This window comes from Mya arenaria, chromosome 15 (assembly GCF_026914265.1).
Source record: "Mya arenaria isolate MELC-2E11 chromosome 15, ASM2691426v1".
In the NCBI taxonomy this organism is placed as follows: Eukaryota; Metazoa; Mollusca; class Bivalvia; order Myida; family Myidae; genus Mya; species Mya arenaria.
The window spans coordinates 45,061,230-45,077,196 of NC_069136.1; the positions used below are offsets into that span (position 1 = coordinate 45,061,230).

General features: G+C 35.2%; 1 protein-coding gene across 1 annotated transcript in view; it reads left to right on the forward strand.

The window, feature by feature from the left end:
* Nucleotides 1-14,304, forward strand: part of LOC128220418 (acid-sensing ion channel 5-like) — a 20,832-nt gene extending 6,528 nt beyond the window's left edge. Inside the window, exons 4-12 of the mRNA XM_052928800.1 lie at nucleotides 689-746; nucleotides 1,001-1,139; nucleotides 5,232-5,365; nucleotides 5,626-5,789; nucleotides 6,566-6,640; nucleotides 7,663-7,895; nucleotides 9,731-9,862; nucleotides 10,861-10,936; nucleotides 12,738-14,304. Of these exons, the coding sequence (XP_052784760.1) occupies nucleotides 689-746; nucleotides 1,001-1,139; nucleotides 5,232-5,365; nucleotides 5,626-5,789; nucleotides 6,566-6,640; nucleotides 7,663-7,895; nucleotides 9,731-9,862; nucleotides 10,861-10,936; nucleotides 12,738-12,944 (1,218 nt within the window). The 3' untranslated portion in view covers nucleotides 12,945-14,304. The remainder of the gene's footprint in view (nucleotides 1-688; nucleotides 747-1,000; nucleotides 1,140-5,231; nucleotides 5,366-5,625; nucleotides 5,790-6,565; nucleotides 6,641-7,662; nucleotides 7,896-9,730; nucleotides 9,863-10,860; nucleotides 10,937-12,737) is intronic.
* The last annotated feature ends 1,663 nt before the right edge of the window (nucleotides 14,305-15,967 follow it).

A 15,967-nucleotide genomic window follows, 5' to 3' on the forward strand; every position in this document is an offset into this window, starting at 1 on the left:
CCGGCATGTGACTTCCACAGAATGACGTGTGTTTAACATACACAACTTTATAAACACGACTGAATCGTCTGATGAATAGATGCAACGAGAATAAAACTCCAATCGGTACAATGAAAAATGAAAATGTGCAGTGTAAAATGTAAACATACAACCGATGAGTTGGCGGTTGTAAAATGTAAATTGGTAAATCATCAATGATACAAACCTAAAATACACACATACACGTCTGGACTTTTGGCAACGAATAGCCTCCATACTCCCCTACCAACACTTCTAACCATATAAAGTTCGGTTCTCCGGTACGGGAGTAAGTCAATAGGTTAATTTGAATTGGCCCTCTTCACATCTTCCTGTGCTATAAAAGCTTTTCTTTCCAAACGAAAGACGTGTTCTAAAAAAATGTTCAAATAATCCACAGTCGGAAAACATTAGCAATGCATTTTGCATAAACTACACCTTTATTTGCAATTATTTATTGTGGTTATTATCTAATATTGTTATACCCTAATCCTCAATTTATCGTGTGACCAAACGGTAACAAACACGCCTTCTGATATGCTCTTTACTCACAAGATAGGAGTATGTTATCACTAATAAAATGCTGAGGGCTAGGCTCCGAACTCTGTCACACTGTCGTTTGTTTATTGATACATATTTGTAAATAATAGTGTTATTTTGTATTCTTCAGAATTTATATGATTACAATTACACAGAGTTTGACAAAACTGACATAAGCAGCTCATTTGGTAAGCATCGCCCTTTCACATAATAATTACCTAGGGTGGTTGTAAACAGACAACATATAATCGATTCTCTTTAAAGGGTTTCACAGAATAAAATAAAAATTAGATGGTAAGGTAGTAAAATTGTTTGTATTCAAATTATATTTGTCGAATTCTTAATTATTATATATCTGGAATTGTTATTTGTAATTAAACTACTGTAATAATGTGCATTGTTCTTAAAGAAGTTTTGAATCGTAAAAAACATTTTTTTCCAGATAATGATATTTTATTCGACTCCGCGGAGATGTTCAAGACCAGAATGGCTCTTCTTGACTATGAAACGCTGTTCAATTATTCCCAACCAATGAAAGAGTTTATGTTGATTTGCAACTTCGCCGGTTCCAAATGTACTGAGTAAGCAATAATGTATGAACATGTTATGAAAGATGTGTATTAGTATTTTTTGTATTGTAAAAGGTTTTTTTCGGGGAGCTCCTATGCCCTTGAATAAAACCACGAGGAATATTCTTTTCGCAGTCATCATAACGACAAACCTTTATTTTACCCGTATAAACTATTTACATTCTTACATGATAAATTTGTACGATGCATCATTTAATAAAAAATGTCCTGCACTTATTCTCATTGTGTATCAAGAAAACAGAATCTGGGACGCGTTTTATAGGGCAATGTTTGTGGATATATTGTTTCATTGCATTAATTAAATAGCTTCAAATCTTATGCTGGATTTTTTTGAATGGACATTATGTTAATATGTTGGTTAAAGTTTTTTAATTGTGTTTCCTGTTTGGTGTTTATTAAGTCCTGATCCTTATGTTGTCTTGTAACCATGTGTCTCTTGTGTGATGTTTGTTGTCGTGTATTAAACCTTGTGTCTCTTGTTTGGTATCTTTTGTCATATACTCTTGTCTGTCTTGTTATGTGTATTTTGTATTGATACCTAGTGTCCCTTGTTTGGTGCTTGTTGTCGTATAACCTTGTCTGTCTTGTTATGTGTATTTTGTATTGATACCTTGTGTCCCTTGTTTGGTGCTTGTTGTCATATAACCTTGTCTGTTTTGTTATGTGTATTTTGTCGAATTACCTTGTGTCCCTTGTTTGGTGCTTGTTGTCATATAACCTTGCCTGTCTTGTTATGTGTATTTTGTCTTGATAACTTGTCCCTTGTTTGGTGCTTGTTGTCGTATAACCTTGTCTGTCTTGTTATGTGTATTTTGTCTTGATAACTTGTCCCTTGTTTGGTGCTTGTTGTCGTATAACCTTGTCTGTCTTGTTATGTGTATTTTGTCTTGATACCTTGTGTCCCTTGTTTGATGCTTGTTGTCGTATAACCTTGTCTGTCTTGTTATGTGTATTTTGTATTGATACCTTGTGTCCCTTGTTTGGTGCTTGTTGTCATATAACCTTGTCTGTTTTGTTATGTGTATTTTGTCGAATTACCTTGTGTCCCTTGTTTGGTGCTTGTTGTCATATAACCTTGCCTGTCTTGTTATGTGTATTTTGTATTGATACCTTGTGTCCCTTGTTTGGTGCTTGTAGTCATATAACCTTGTCTGTCTTGTTATGTGTATTTTGTATTGATACCTTGTGTCCCTTGTTTGGTGCTTGTTGTCATATAACCTTGCCTGTCTTGTTATGTGTATTTTGTATTGATACCTTGTGTCCCTTGTTTGGTGCTTGTTGTCATATAACCTTGCCTGTCTTGTTATGTGTATTGTGTATTGATACCTTGTGTCCCTTGTTTGGTGCTTGTAGTCATATAACCTTGTCTGTCTTGTTATGTGTATTTTGTATTGATACCTTGTGTCCCTTGTTTGGTGCTTGTTGTCATATAACCTTGTCTGTCTTGTTATGTGTATTTTGTATTGATACCTAGTGTCCCTTGTTTGGTGCTTGTTGTCATATAACCGTGTCTGTCTTGTTATGGGTATTTTGTATTGAAACCTTGTGTCCCTTGTTTGGTGCTTGTTGTCGTATAACCTTGTCTGTCTTGTTATGTGTATTTTGTATTGATACCTTGTGTCCCTTGTTTGGTGCTTTTTGTCATATAACCTTGTCTGTCTTGTAATGTGTATTTTGTATTGATACCTTGTGTCCCTTGTTTGGTGCTTGTTGTCATATAACCTTGTCTGTCTTGTTATGTGTATTTTGTCGAATTACCTTGTGTCCCTTGTTTGGTGCTTGTAGTCATATAACCTTGTCTGTCTTGTTATGTGTATTTTGTCGAATTACCTTGTGTCCCTTGTTTGGTGCTTGTAGTCATATAACCTTGTCTGTCTTGTTATGTGTATTTTGTATTGATACCTTGTGTCCCTTGTTTGGTGCTTGTTGTCATATAACCTTGTCTGTCTTGTTATGTGTATTTTGTCTTGATAACTTGTCCCTTGTTTGGTGCTTGTTGTCGTATAACCTTGTCCCTTGTTTGGTGCTTGTTGTCGTATAACCTTGTCTGTCTTGTTATGTGTATTTTGTCTTGATAACTTGTCCCTTGTTTGGTGCTTGTTGTCGTATAACCTTGTCTGTCTTGTTATGTGTATTTTGTATTGATACCTAGTGTCCCTTGTTTGGTGCTTGTTGTCGTATAACCTTGTCTGTCTTGTTATGTGTATTTTGTATTGATACCTTGTGTCTCTTGTTTGGTGCTTGTTGTCATATAACCTTGTCTGTTTTGTTATGTGTATTTTGTATTGATACCTTGTGTCCCTTGTTTGGTGCTTGTTGTCGTATAACCTTGTCTGTCTTGTTATGTATATTTTGTATTGATACCTAGTGTCCCTTGTTTGGTGCTTTTTGTCATATAACCTTGTCTGTGTTGTTATGTGTATTTTGTCGAATTACCTTGTGTCCCTTGTTTGGTGCTTGTTGTCATATAACCTTGTCTGTCTTGTTATGTGTATTTTGTCGAATTACCTTGTGTCCCTTGTTTGGTGCTTGTAGTCATATAACCTTGTCTGTCTTGTTATGTGTATTTTGTATTGATACCTTGTGTCCCTTGTTTGGTGCTTGTTGTCATATAACCTTGTCTGTCTTGTTATGTGTATTTTGTATTGATACCTTGTGTCCCTTGTTTGGTGCTTGTTGTCATATAACCTTGTCTGTCTTGTTATGTGTATTTTGTATTGATACCTTGTGTCCCTTGTTTGGTGCTTGTTGTCATATAACCTTGTCTGTCTTGTTATGTGTATTTTGTATTGATACCTAGTGTCCCTTGTTTGGTGCTTGTTGTCATATAACCTTGTCTGTCTTGTTATGTGTATTTTGTCGAATTACCTTGTGTCCCTTGTTTGGTGCTTGTTGTCGTATAACCTTGTCTCTCTTGTTATATGTATTTTGTATTGATACATTGTGTCCCTTGTTTGGTGCTTTTTGTCGTATAACCTTGTCTGTCTTGTTATATATATTTTGTCGAATTACCTTGTGTCCCTTGCTTGGTGTTTGTTGCCTTGTAACCTTGTGTCTCTTGTTTGATATTTGTTGCTTTGTAACATTGTGTCTCTTTTTTATTGTCTTGTAACGTAACAGTGTGTCTCTGCTACTGCTACTGCTACTGCTGTTTGGTGTTTGTTATGTTGTGTCTCTTGTTTGGTATTTGTTGTAACCTTGTGCCACGTTTGGTATTTGTTGTAACCTTGTGCCACCTTTTTGGTGTTTGTTGTTATGTAACATTTTATCTCTTGGTTTGTGCTTGTCGTGTAAGTTTGTGTTTCTTGTTTGTTGTCACGAAACCTTGTGTCTCTTGTTTGGTGTTTATTGCTTTGTATCCTTGTTTTACATGCTTGGTGTTTGTTGTCTTTGTTGTGTCTCTTGTTTAATGTTTGTTTTCGTGTTACCTTGTGTGTGTCTCTTGTTTGTTTGTTTTTTTGTCGTGAAACCTTGTGTCTCATGTTTGGTGCTTGTTGTCTTGTAACCTTTCATCTCTTGTTTTGTTTTGGTTGTCTTGTAACCATGTTTCTCTCTTTTGATGTATGTTGTATTGTAACCTAGTGTCTTGTGTTCGGTGTTCGTTGCCTTGGTATCTTGTGTCTCATGTGTGGTGTGTGTTGTTTGTAGCAATGCGTCTCTTATTTAGTGTTTGATATTTTTTAACATTGTCTATCTGTGTTCTCTGTCTCGCACTTGTCCTAGTGCATTTGCCTTTTGTGTAAGTTTAGGCACCCGAGGAAGTCAGAAACAACCAGCGATGTGTTCTTGTCGAAATAACTTGGCAGTTTTTAAAAATAACTTATTATAATAATCTAATTCTGTTCTGATTTGATTAAGCCGTATGTATCCAAAACATTATGTATTTATTTATATTGGGATAGAAAACAATACAAATTGACCGAATGTATCGAAACCATTTGAAACAGCTTTTTGACCATTTTTGTTAAAATAGTTATTGTATATATATATATATATATATATATATATATATATATATATATATATATATATATATATATATATATATATATATATATATATATATATTGCAATTTCGTCCAGGTACTCCTTTCTTCATGCCATACGCTCGTACGATTATGGCATTTGTTACGTGTTTGATCCAAGTTACCAACTATGCCAGGACCCCGATAGCGAGTCAGGATGCGGATATGTAGCATCGGCAGGACAGCAGTACGGTATGTACAATGACAGTATATTTCCATATACATTTAGAATAAGCAGGTTAAGTAGGATTTTAACGTCCAATCACGTCCTGTCTACTTCCTTTTTGATATATATTAAAAAAAGTGTTGATGAAGATTTATGAAACTCAATAGAAAGGTTCATGACATACAACATATTGCTAACATGCTGTCAATTTAATCTGCTTCAAATGTACCCTTTTAGAAACTGAAAAGTATTAACTATTTTAGCATAATCTTGGAACCTGTTCTAGGGCTTGAGCTTCTGCTTAACGTCGACCAAGCAGAAACCGTCCCGTTCGTGACTTCATCAAGTGGCGTTTTAATTATTCCGTCCGACCGATTCAATGACTATATCGATGTTAACAAAGGGGTATTTGTGCCAACAGGATTTGAAGCAAGTGTTGCATTGAGAAAGGTAAATATACTACAAACTAATGGTTCGCACTCTAGTATTTTAAATCCCAGTTATTATTTTCTGTGTGGGTTGTGTATATCTACCTTTGTGTGTTGAGGTGGGAAACTGAACCTGCGAATCCTGAGTCGTCAGTGAGATGTCGTATATAATAAGACCACTAGACTACGATGCTCAAACAATTGCGGAAGCATTTGGATTGAGCTAATTCACGCTTACCTTCGGGCATGACTCATTTGGCGAGACATGTAATACCAAGTTACTGTATTGAATGATTGCATAGCTCACCGAACACTCTACTTCCAATCAGCGCATCTACATTCTAGGAACAATCAGAAACTTTTCTGAAAATGTGTGAATAAATTGTTAGAAATTATTCATAATCTACAACAATTCATTAGTCAAGAAAATAGAGCAAACCACTGCGAGGTCCGAAGTGGTCTGTTCTATCATGCCGTACTTTATAGCTTTGTACTTAGATAAGGGGTTTTTCTTCATGAAAATACATCTTATTCTGTAAAACAAGCAACTATTAAACGACAATTACACTTAAAACATTTCTTTGGCAAAGTATATTCAGCGGTTACTCTCTACAAGTTTTCTTCGGGCCTTATAAAAGAAATGGTGAATCGTCAATATTTGTCAAGAAGGCCCGCCAAGCTACATATCGAAAATCAAACTGTTAAAGTACATCTGTCAATTTAAACTCTCTAAGTGCTAAAATATTTATACTAAATGTTAATGTAAATACTAAAGCTTATACATTTTTGATGTTGAAGAAATCAACCCTTCGGGTTCCCGGAATGGACGTTGACCGTAAGCGATGCGACGATACTGCAACCATTTCATACGAGGTACAATTGTACATAATTATCCTTAATAACTGTTATTTCTGAGCTTTTGGGCGCCCTGAATTCTTTGCTTATTTGTTTCATATTGAAGTATGTTTTGTTCTGTTTTGTCTGTACAGTTACTCCCTAGTTGGAACGAACACAAATAGGCCACAGTAGTTATTGACCGTTATTCTTGATACCATTGCACACAACAGTCATTTCTACCAAAATCTACTAGATTGAATTTATCTGTTCGTATTACAAACTCATGTGTAATTACGATAATACGGGTACTAAATAACTCTTGCATGCTGACTGCAGCTGCGTATTTTTTAACTATTCCTTCATTTCCGCTAAATCTGAGTGAAAATGATAACCGAGACTGTAACCTACCTCTTTTATGTTTTGACACATAAAAGGGGCTCTCGAGAGCTGTAAAGGTTACAAATTAGCAAATGTATGCTGATAAAAACATACTGTGATATAGGTTAAGTTTGCTTTAATTTACTCGCAAATCAGGCCCCATTTGGAACTGTTACCAACCAATTAATCACTTGCTTCTCCTTACAACGTTGAGGAACCCAGTTTTTTACTCATTTTATTATCGAACCTGTTCAAATTTCCTCCCTTTTAGGTGACACACCTGCTATACATTGACCTGTTTTAGTGATACTTAGATGACATGAAGTAAATTCTTAATGATTACGAATGGGTGGAGTGAGCGTAGAATACAACCTCACTGGCTGATACATTTTCAGCGCAAGATCTGACGCAGGGAGTGTGTGTCGAATGAATGGCAGTAGGCGGACCTTTAAATACCCCCGAAAAGTGAAATTCTTAATGATTGAGTCTAGAGCTTAATGAGTGCATATCTGCAATTTCAATGACTGGAACTTTGGGTTGCTTTCTACTTCTTTGAAGACTGAAACAGAAATAAATTTGTAAATGCTATTTAACGATCAATTAGAAGATGTTTTCGCTTCAGCACATTTCATTTAAAAGGCCTTAATAAACAAAACAATATTTAAGCCATTTGTTTTCAGGAATGTATACGAGATTCTCAAGAGCAGCATATCCTAGAAACCTGTGGCTGTGTGCAACATTTTTATAAGTCTGGGTACCTGAATGCTTCCCTCAGTCCTGAGAATACGGTTGATCCTGACACCGGGAACATACCTTGCTACACAGAAGAACATCAAAAGTGTGTTCGCCACACGCTTTCGCAATTCATTCTGAAAAAGCCAGATGTTTTTGACGATTGCCTGCCGAGCTGCGAGTAAGAATTAGTCTTCTTTAGTGATGATGCTAGCATTATTCACTATTTAATGCCAGCATTGTACTTTTTCATTGTTTTCATTTTTTTCAAGAATATAACGCCTACTATATCAAAAACCCAGAACACATGGTACATTGAATACAGCTAATAAAATTCTATTTTGGCATGCCAGTGCTTAAATACCGTGTCTGAATTTTATATCAAGTTGTCATTCCATATTGACTTTGTTTTGAAAACTGTTGTGTAAAGTTTAATTTACTGTCACAAAGAATTTAGAATAAGCTCCTTTAAGCGTGACCTAGACTGACCATAATTTTGTGAGTACGTAATGCTCAGGGTTAGCTTTCCCTTCATTCCATCGTCTGGTGTTCGTCCGTCAATAATATTTTAAAAAAAACATCTCCTCCTTAACTGCTGGTCAATTTAGATGAAACTACATTGGGATGATCTTTAGATGATGCCTTTTTAAAACTGTTCAAAGAAATTAATTTTATACAGTACTCAATGGCAACCGAAAGGTAAAGGTTAAAAAGATCTTAAAAATGAGTTCTAGACCTTAGATATTTAGTGTATTGCATTGTCGACAGGTCCTCAACCAATACTGTTAAAAATGCTCATGTGGTCCAAATTGGTCATGTCCTGACAAAGAGATTAACAAACAAACAACATTTCTTTTTTTAACTATTGAGATAAAACTTATAACATAGGGATCTTCCTTGCGTGGTGCCTTCTCAAAATTGTTCATAGAAATGAATTGTTTACAGACTCTGTTTGCAATGGCATCTGAATGGACAAACCACCCATAGAGGTATATAAGATTAAGATTGTGTCAAATGGTGCAATGCATTGTGGTACTCGCTGGGCATGCGCACTTAAAACAAAGGGAGACAACACAGTGTCCACTCATTTCAAGGGCATTAATTCATCTAGCAACCATAGAATGGGCAGAACAGAGGCCGGATTCCGTGGTAACGGTAGACCGTAGAAGCAAAATTTACGCTTTGTATATTAAACTTGAGCGCGTTTAGTAGAAACAACGAATAAAATTAAGAACTAGAAATTACAGTTCAGTTCACCTTTAAAGAAATATTCTTGTCCGACACAGCTGGGCCCTGACCGTTGATATTTGGTTTGTATAATCATATGCTAGCCCTCCACCAGGGTTGTTAAAATTATGCCCCTGGTGTCAAGATTGGCCCGCCCCGGCTGTCACATGTTCTTCATTAAGATACATAGTGAAAAATATATAGTGACTTTGATGCTTTTGTCAGGAACCAAAAGGCATAGAGCTTAGATATTTGGTGTCAAACGTTATCTAGTGATCCTCTACCAAGATTGTTCAGAATTTAACCCGAGGGTCAATATTGGCCCCGCTCAGGGGGTCACCTTTTTACATAGAGATATAATGGAAAACTGAAACAAAAAAGGCCGACAGCTTAGATATTTGGTGTGAAACAGTGTTAACTGGTCCTCTATCAAAATCGTTCAAATAATATTTCCCATTTGTATAAAGCAATTAAATTAAACCATATACACTTTCTTATGTTATTTATGACGGCCATCATGACACCAAGTATATGCTACGTTTTTCTAAAGACCGTAGTTTAAAAAGTAAGCATTGGTTGAAAAATAGACTGACTGAAATATACTCATTGAAACTATTTTATGCATTCGTCAAAATCAATCCATATCAATTTAATGAACTGAAAAATTAAATTGTCCCACACACAAATGCAAACACCAAAGCCGGTTAATGTTTTTTACAATGTTATTGTAAATGTAACGTTTTGACGTTCTTAATGTTTTCCATGCAGTGTGTTTGTTTTCTATTGCAGGGAGCACTCTATTGACAAGAAATTAGCGTTGTTGAAATGGCCGAATGAACATTTTACTCCTATTCTTCGTCGAATAATGAAATCCAAGTTACCAAAATATGATTTGAATTCATTGAATAGAAATAAAATAAGGTTAGTAAATGTCCTCTTTCACTTTCACATCACAGGTTGATGTTAAGTAATAGTCAGATAACATGAAGTAATATCTGAGTGATAAAGAATGGGCGGATATAGCTTCACGAACGACCCCTTCTTTATCATTAAGATATTACTAGTGTGCGCAGTGAGCGTAGCGAATGAGCCTTTCTTTGCCATTACTTCAGGTCATCTAACTGACTTAAAATACAACTTCATTGACTGAAAAGGTAAACGCATAATCTGACACAGAGAGTGTGTATAGGATGAAAGGCAGTAGATGGACCTAATAACCTCCGAGAAGGTTTGGAATCTTAATATTAGAACTGAATGATTGCATATCTGCAATTTCGTTAGCTGAAAATCTGATTTGTATTCTTATTAATAAAGAATGTAAACAAGTGTAGGCTACAACGTATATTTAAACACGACTTTAGGCACATCAAAAAAATGTACAAAAAGGTTCCATTTTTTTTATCTTATATATTGAAGCTAGAAGTAGATTAAAATCATACAGAGTGATGTATTTGTTGTCTTATAAATGGTAACAATGCCATAATTTGTTAAACTACTTTTAACTATGCATGTCAGTGCAGTGGCTGTTTTCTATATCTTGCCAGTGTTAAGGTTATACTTGTTCTTGGTTACGCTTTGCATTATTAATAATAACATTTGTTTTCCATTTACATCCGACAAATTAGTGTCATACTTGATTATACAATTCCACTTGCAAGTATTGATTGATGTTTTACATTTTTTCGTTTACAGGTGAATAGTGAAATACGTTATTTGCCATGCCTCGTGCCCGCAGTATTAGTAAACTACTTTGTTTTATTTAAACGTGTCAGTATATGCGTAATACTTAAATTCACATTTTGACTTGCAGGCATAAGTACAAAAACTTACTTCCCATTTACGTATCAGTATTCGTGTAATGCTTTGTTTCATTTACACTTGTCAGAATTGGAGTAATACAGTATTATGCGTTTTCACAGAGACAACTTGCTTCTGGTAAGAGTGTTTTTGGAATCCCTCTCGTACGAAAACGTCAAGGAAGAGTACTCGTATGGGGTAAGTAGAACGATAACGATAGTATGACGATATCAATGATAAAAAACATGCACAACTTAAATGAATTAGGGGTATGCAATTAAATGCATATTCATAATTGTTTCACCAACCAGAGACGACGTCCTTCATGGCCAATACACGCCGAATTGTTCGCATTGCTCGAAGAATCGCTGGAATATATGCATTTGACGTTATATAATATACCATATCAAAAAGACTTTGATCTTGATACAATTGTCCAAATGTGCATCATTTGTATTTTAATAGAGCACTAGTTTATATATTTGACTACTGTGCTTGTTCCTTTTGGTTTCGTTGTATTCGGTTTTTACGCAAGCATGACACACAACTTGACTATGTTAGTATGTAATAATAAAAGTATCTTCTATGGCAGAGAGTAGGTTCATTCAAAACCGAGCGTATTTTTTTTTGTTGTTGCGGAAACGAGGTTTACCGGAAAACCCTCTGTGTGGATTACACAAGCGGCCATCGAAGATGCCTTTTTCTCCCACCTCAGATAAACAAAATATAGAAACAAATCAAAACAAATCGATGAAACACTTTTTGGGTAGTTGAAAAGGTAGTTCCATACGGGTACAGATTTTGTCTGCTTAAGGTTCGTTTCCGACTGATGATTATTTATATATACTTATGGCCTGCTATATGAGTGAATTAGTAAGGAAACATACATATGTATTGGGTGCTATGATAAACTACCCGAATCTAGCGTCATAAGATAAGATGATGAAACACATAGTGTATAGTTCAAGTATGTGAAATTGTTATTGAATGTGTTTTACTACGCATGATAGTATTAAAACTATTGAAACAAGAGTGACCAGCCCTGAACACAGTTAACAGCATTTTATTTAAATCATTTTCATGTTAAACGCATTTGACTATAGTAATACTAATAATAATGAAAACATATATGATTGAAGTACAGATTAAAATATAACATTTATCTTTGTGTTTTTCTTAACTATTTGCTACGTGGCCATATGATTCGCAGTTAAAAACAGCGCCAATATAACACTGATTTTTTTTTTTATCTGTACCTAAATTATATGGATATTTATTATTAGAGTAGTATGTTTTTAACATGATAATGAGTTAAAATTTAAAAAAGCATCAACTTTTAGCATCAACTTTTAGTGTGCCCCTTTAAATGAAATTGTTAAAAAATTCAAAAAACAAATTTATGAAAAATTGATCAAATCAATAGCACAAAACATCCTAAAAACAAAACATCAGATGAACATAAAGGTTACCACATTTATGGAACTGAACACATGTTACACCACTCGTTCTCTCATGCTGACTGTCTATTGGCCATGTCCGTTATCAACTGTAACCAAATTGCCATCTATGTTAGGAAATTGAAATATACTTAAAGAATACCAAGGATCTACTACTGTGTCGCGTCCAATACAATATAGGCACATACCATGAGCATCAACTAACTCAATAAAATGTAGTCAGTCAGTCTAATTGCTAAACAAAAGAGAAAACCTAAATCAATACTACCACTTAGGTATGAAATATTATGTAAAACAATAATGTTTGTAAAAAGTAAAACAATACATCAGTCATCTTGTAACGAAGGAAAAAGGGAGTGCAATGGTAAAGTGTTAAGCTACACATCCCGAACAGATGTTGTCTCCCTTAGATTCGACTATTTACTTTTGTACATATCAGACAATGCGCTTTCATTATTTTCTTTACTGGAAACTGTATTACGATATAACGATGTTAACCAATTTCTCGTGTTTGATCACACGTGTGCTTTTCATTTCTTTAGATAGTGAATTTCGTCAGTGATATCGGAGGACAACTAGGACTTTGGGCTGGATTTTCGGTTTTGTCTGTGCTGGAAGTGATCGAACTCATTCTGCTGTTGTTTGCAATGAGGAAAAGGGAAGCTCAAACAGCGGCGCGGGATGCAACTTCGATGACTCAGGTCCAACCTGTAAAAGACACGGATATATCACTTAGGGACAAAGTGTAGTTAAGTTGTGTAGTGCTATACCGAATTAAATTCGGTAAATACACAGACGCTGTTGCTTAACATAGAGTTGTGATGTGCACTGTGTTTTTGACATAACAGAGGTGTACTTTTGTTGTGTATTGATGTTGTTGACATTTTAATATCCATATCCTACTTAGAGGACAAAACTGGTGATAAATTACTAATTTCGGTACGGTTTACTCTCTGGCTAAAGCAACTCAACAGGGTCGGTCACATAATGACATTTTCAGTTCATCTTATAACATTTCATGTAGTGAATCAAATCTAATATAGTTTAGAGTTAAAGGCATTGGAGATGATATCAGCATATTCGTGAAACATCTGGCCGATATAAGTCACCTCAACTGGGCCGACTGAGCCGATTTCACCACCTTGCCCCGAGATTTTAAGGCCGATTAAATTTTGGCCAAACGTTTGTTAGACGGTTGAGTGTATATTAAGAATGCACGAATGACATTTGGCCAACGTTGGTCCCACCGTCGAGTAACCAAATGTTTGGACACATGCAACTAGTTGACCTTGCGATGTTAAGACAATATTGGACCAACGTTTGGAATAACACAAAACACTTATTAACCTTGCAATTGTAGAATAACATGGGGGCAATTTTGGTCCACAGTGGCAAAACCGAACTCTTGGTCACATGGAACTAATTAACATTGGGATGTTAGTACAGCATTGGGCCAATGATGACAAAGTTGTAATGAACAGGTCAATTGACATTGAACAGGTCTGTGCATTCATAATGGATTTCAGTATAGTTCATTTTTGTGTTTTAGTGTATCTATTAACTATGAATGAAATGTAAGCCTTATACAATCTCAAAATCAAATCATCAAATGTAAATATGTTTACAATTACTTGATAGTATGTACCATATGTAATGCTTATATCATAGTATGACAATAAACACATCGTATTTTGTCAGTTTAACCCAAACATTTGAAGTTTGATAAATATCATATTTCTAACCAAACACATACCAGCTTTATAATGTACATTAACTCTGAGGTCAAAATTCAATCCACTTTTTACAAGAATCGTTGATGGAATATTCGTATTAAAGGTACAACTTATGCGGCGATGATTAAACAAAAAAGCTGTGTTATCTAGGAGAGAGGATATTGGTTCATTTATATCATTGATGACTATATCATAAGTGTAAGGTTTAAATACTTCATTTTGAAATTACAGATATAGACTTAAGGTTATAGTTACACGTGGGACCAATGCTCTTGGTCTTAAATGTTTATATTGTTGATTAGATGTTTATAAAAGAGAAACCACATGTAAAAATCTTAAAATGTTCTTAAACTACAACTTTGGTCAATTTATTCTGTTCGACTTTTCTGCAAATTAAACTGTAATAAAAATGATCGTTTCCATGTTTTTTCTCTAATGTCGACAGCAACACAACTTAGCTGCTTAAGAAAAATATGATAAAAAAGCCGTCATTCTGACGTAGAATCAAAATCGGCCAATCGCATTTGTCAAATTCTTAAACGCCGACATTCTTTTGCTGAACCAAAGTCGGTCCATCTCGTTTAGCCAACGCTAAAACGCCGATTTTCTGACGTTGAACAAAGCGACAGGCCAATGCTAAAACGCCGATATTCTGATGTTGAACAAAGCGACATGCCAATGCTAAAACGCCGATATTCTGACGTTGAACAAAGCACCAGGCCAATGCTTAAACGCCGATATTCTGACGTTGAACAAAGCGCCAGGCAAATGCTAAAACGCCGATATTCTGACGTTGAACAAAGCGCCAGGCCAATGCTAAAACGCCGATATTCTGACGTTAAACAAAGCGCCAGGCCAATGCTTAAACGCCGACATTCTTATGTTGTGTTGAACAAAAGTCTGTATAACACGATTGGTCAACAATTATCCGATGAACAACCTGGTAAAGAAGGGTCAACGTAGAAATATAATGGCATCGGGCAAACAGTAGTTCGTCTGTTTGGCTAACATTGAACAAACGTCTCCATGATATCTTGGATATTTATATACGAGGGCGAATCACTGTCTTTCTATCCAAGACCGCTTCAATTACTTATATTGACCAAGATAATACCTAATTCACCATCTCATTGAGTTATCAACATTTTTAATTAACACAAACACAACCTGTATAAATTTATAGCAACGTTTAGATGTCAGGTATTTCCTGATTCAGATTCCGGCAACCAATTGGTTGCAACATTCGTTGACGTATTGTTGACTTATATTTACAACTGACAGGCAACTGTTCGACGACTATTGACCGGTAGTAGATTGATGCCTATTTCGGGCAATTGTTCGACGACTATTGACCGAAAATTGTTAAAAGACTATTGGCAATCCACTATTCTGAAACTATTGACAGGCAATGGTCCGCAACTATCAATCTTGTAGTTAAAAATATGTTTGATAAACAGCAAATTTAAGAATGTTTGTGTTCTGTTACCTTATGAACTACGTAATTAACAATCCATAAGAAACTAGAAAAATTCAAAGCAAACATATGTTTTGTATACACCTGAACTAATGGAAATAAAGCAGCAATCATGATACTAAAAACAAATACCATGCAATTTAAACCTTGATATTTATATTCTACCAGCTTTTCACATCTTGATACTTACGTTTATCTTCACAGAACGTTTACAAGTCGGATGTTTTAATTTCTTTCTTTACTATATATACTATGCGATAATAGTGAAAATCAAGTATTCGCATGTCGGTTCGGCGAAGTGACGGATTCTATCTATCATGAGCAGTTGCATAGAAATGTCGGCACCGGACTCCGACCAGATTATATCTACACTTTCATATGAGTGCTTTTGTTGTAGTTGGTGTGTCAGTTGGAAAAGAAGATCCAATCTGTCTCTATATAGAACTTAGAATTGTAACAATATTGATTCGTCACAAATAGCTATAACATGTATTTATTATGCCGCAACCCTCCAAGATATCTATTCCCTGAGAGCTGCACCTTAGAAAATAAAACGACCTTCGAG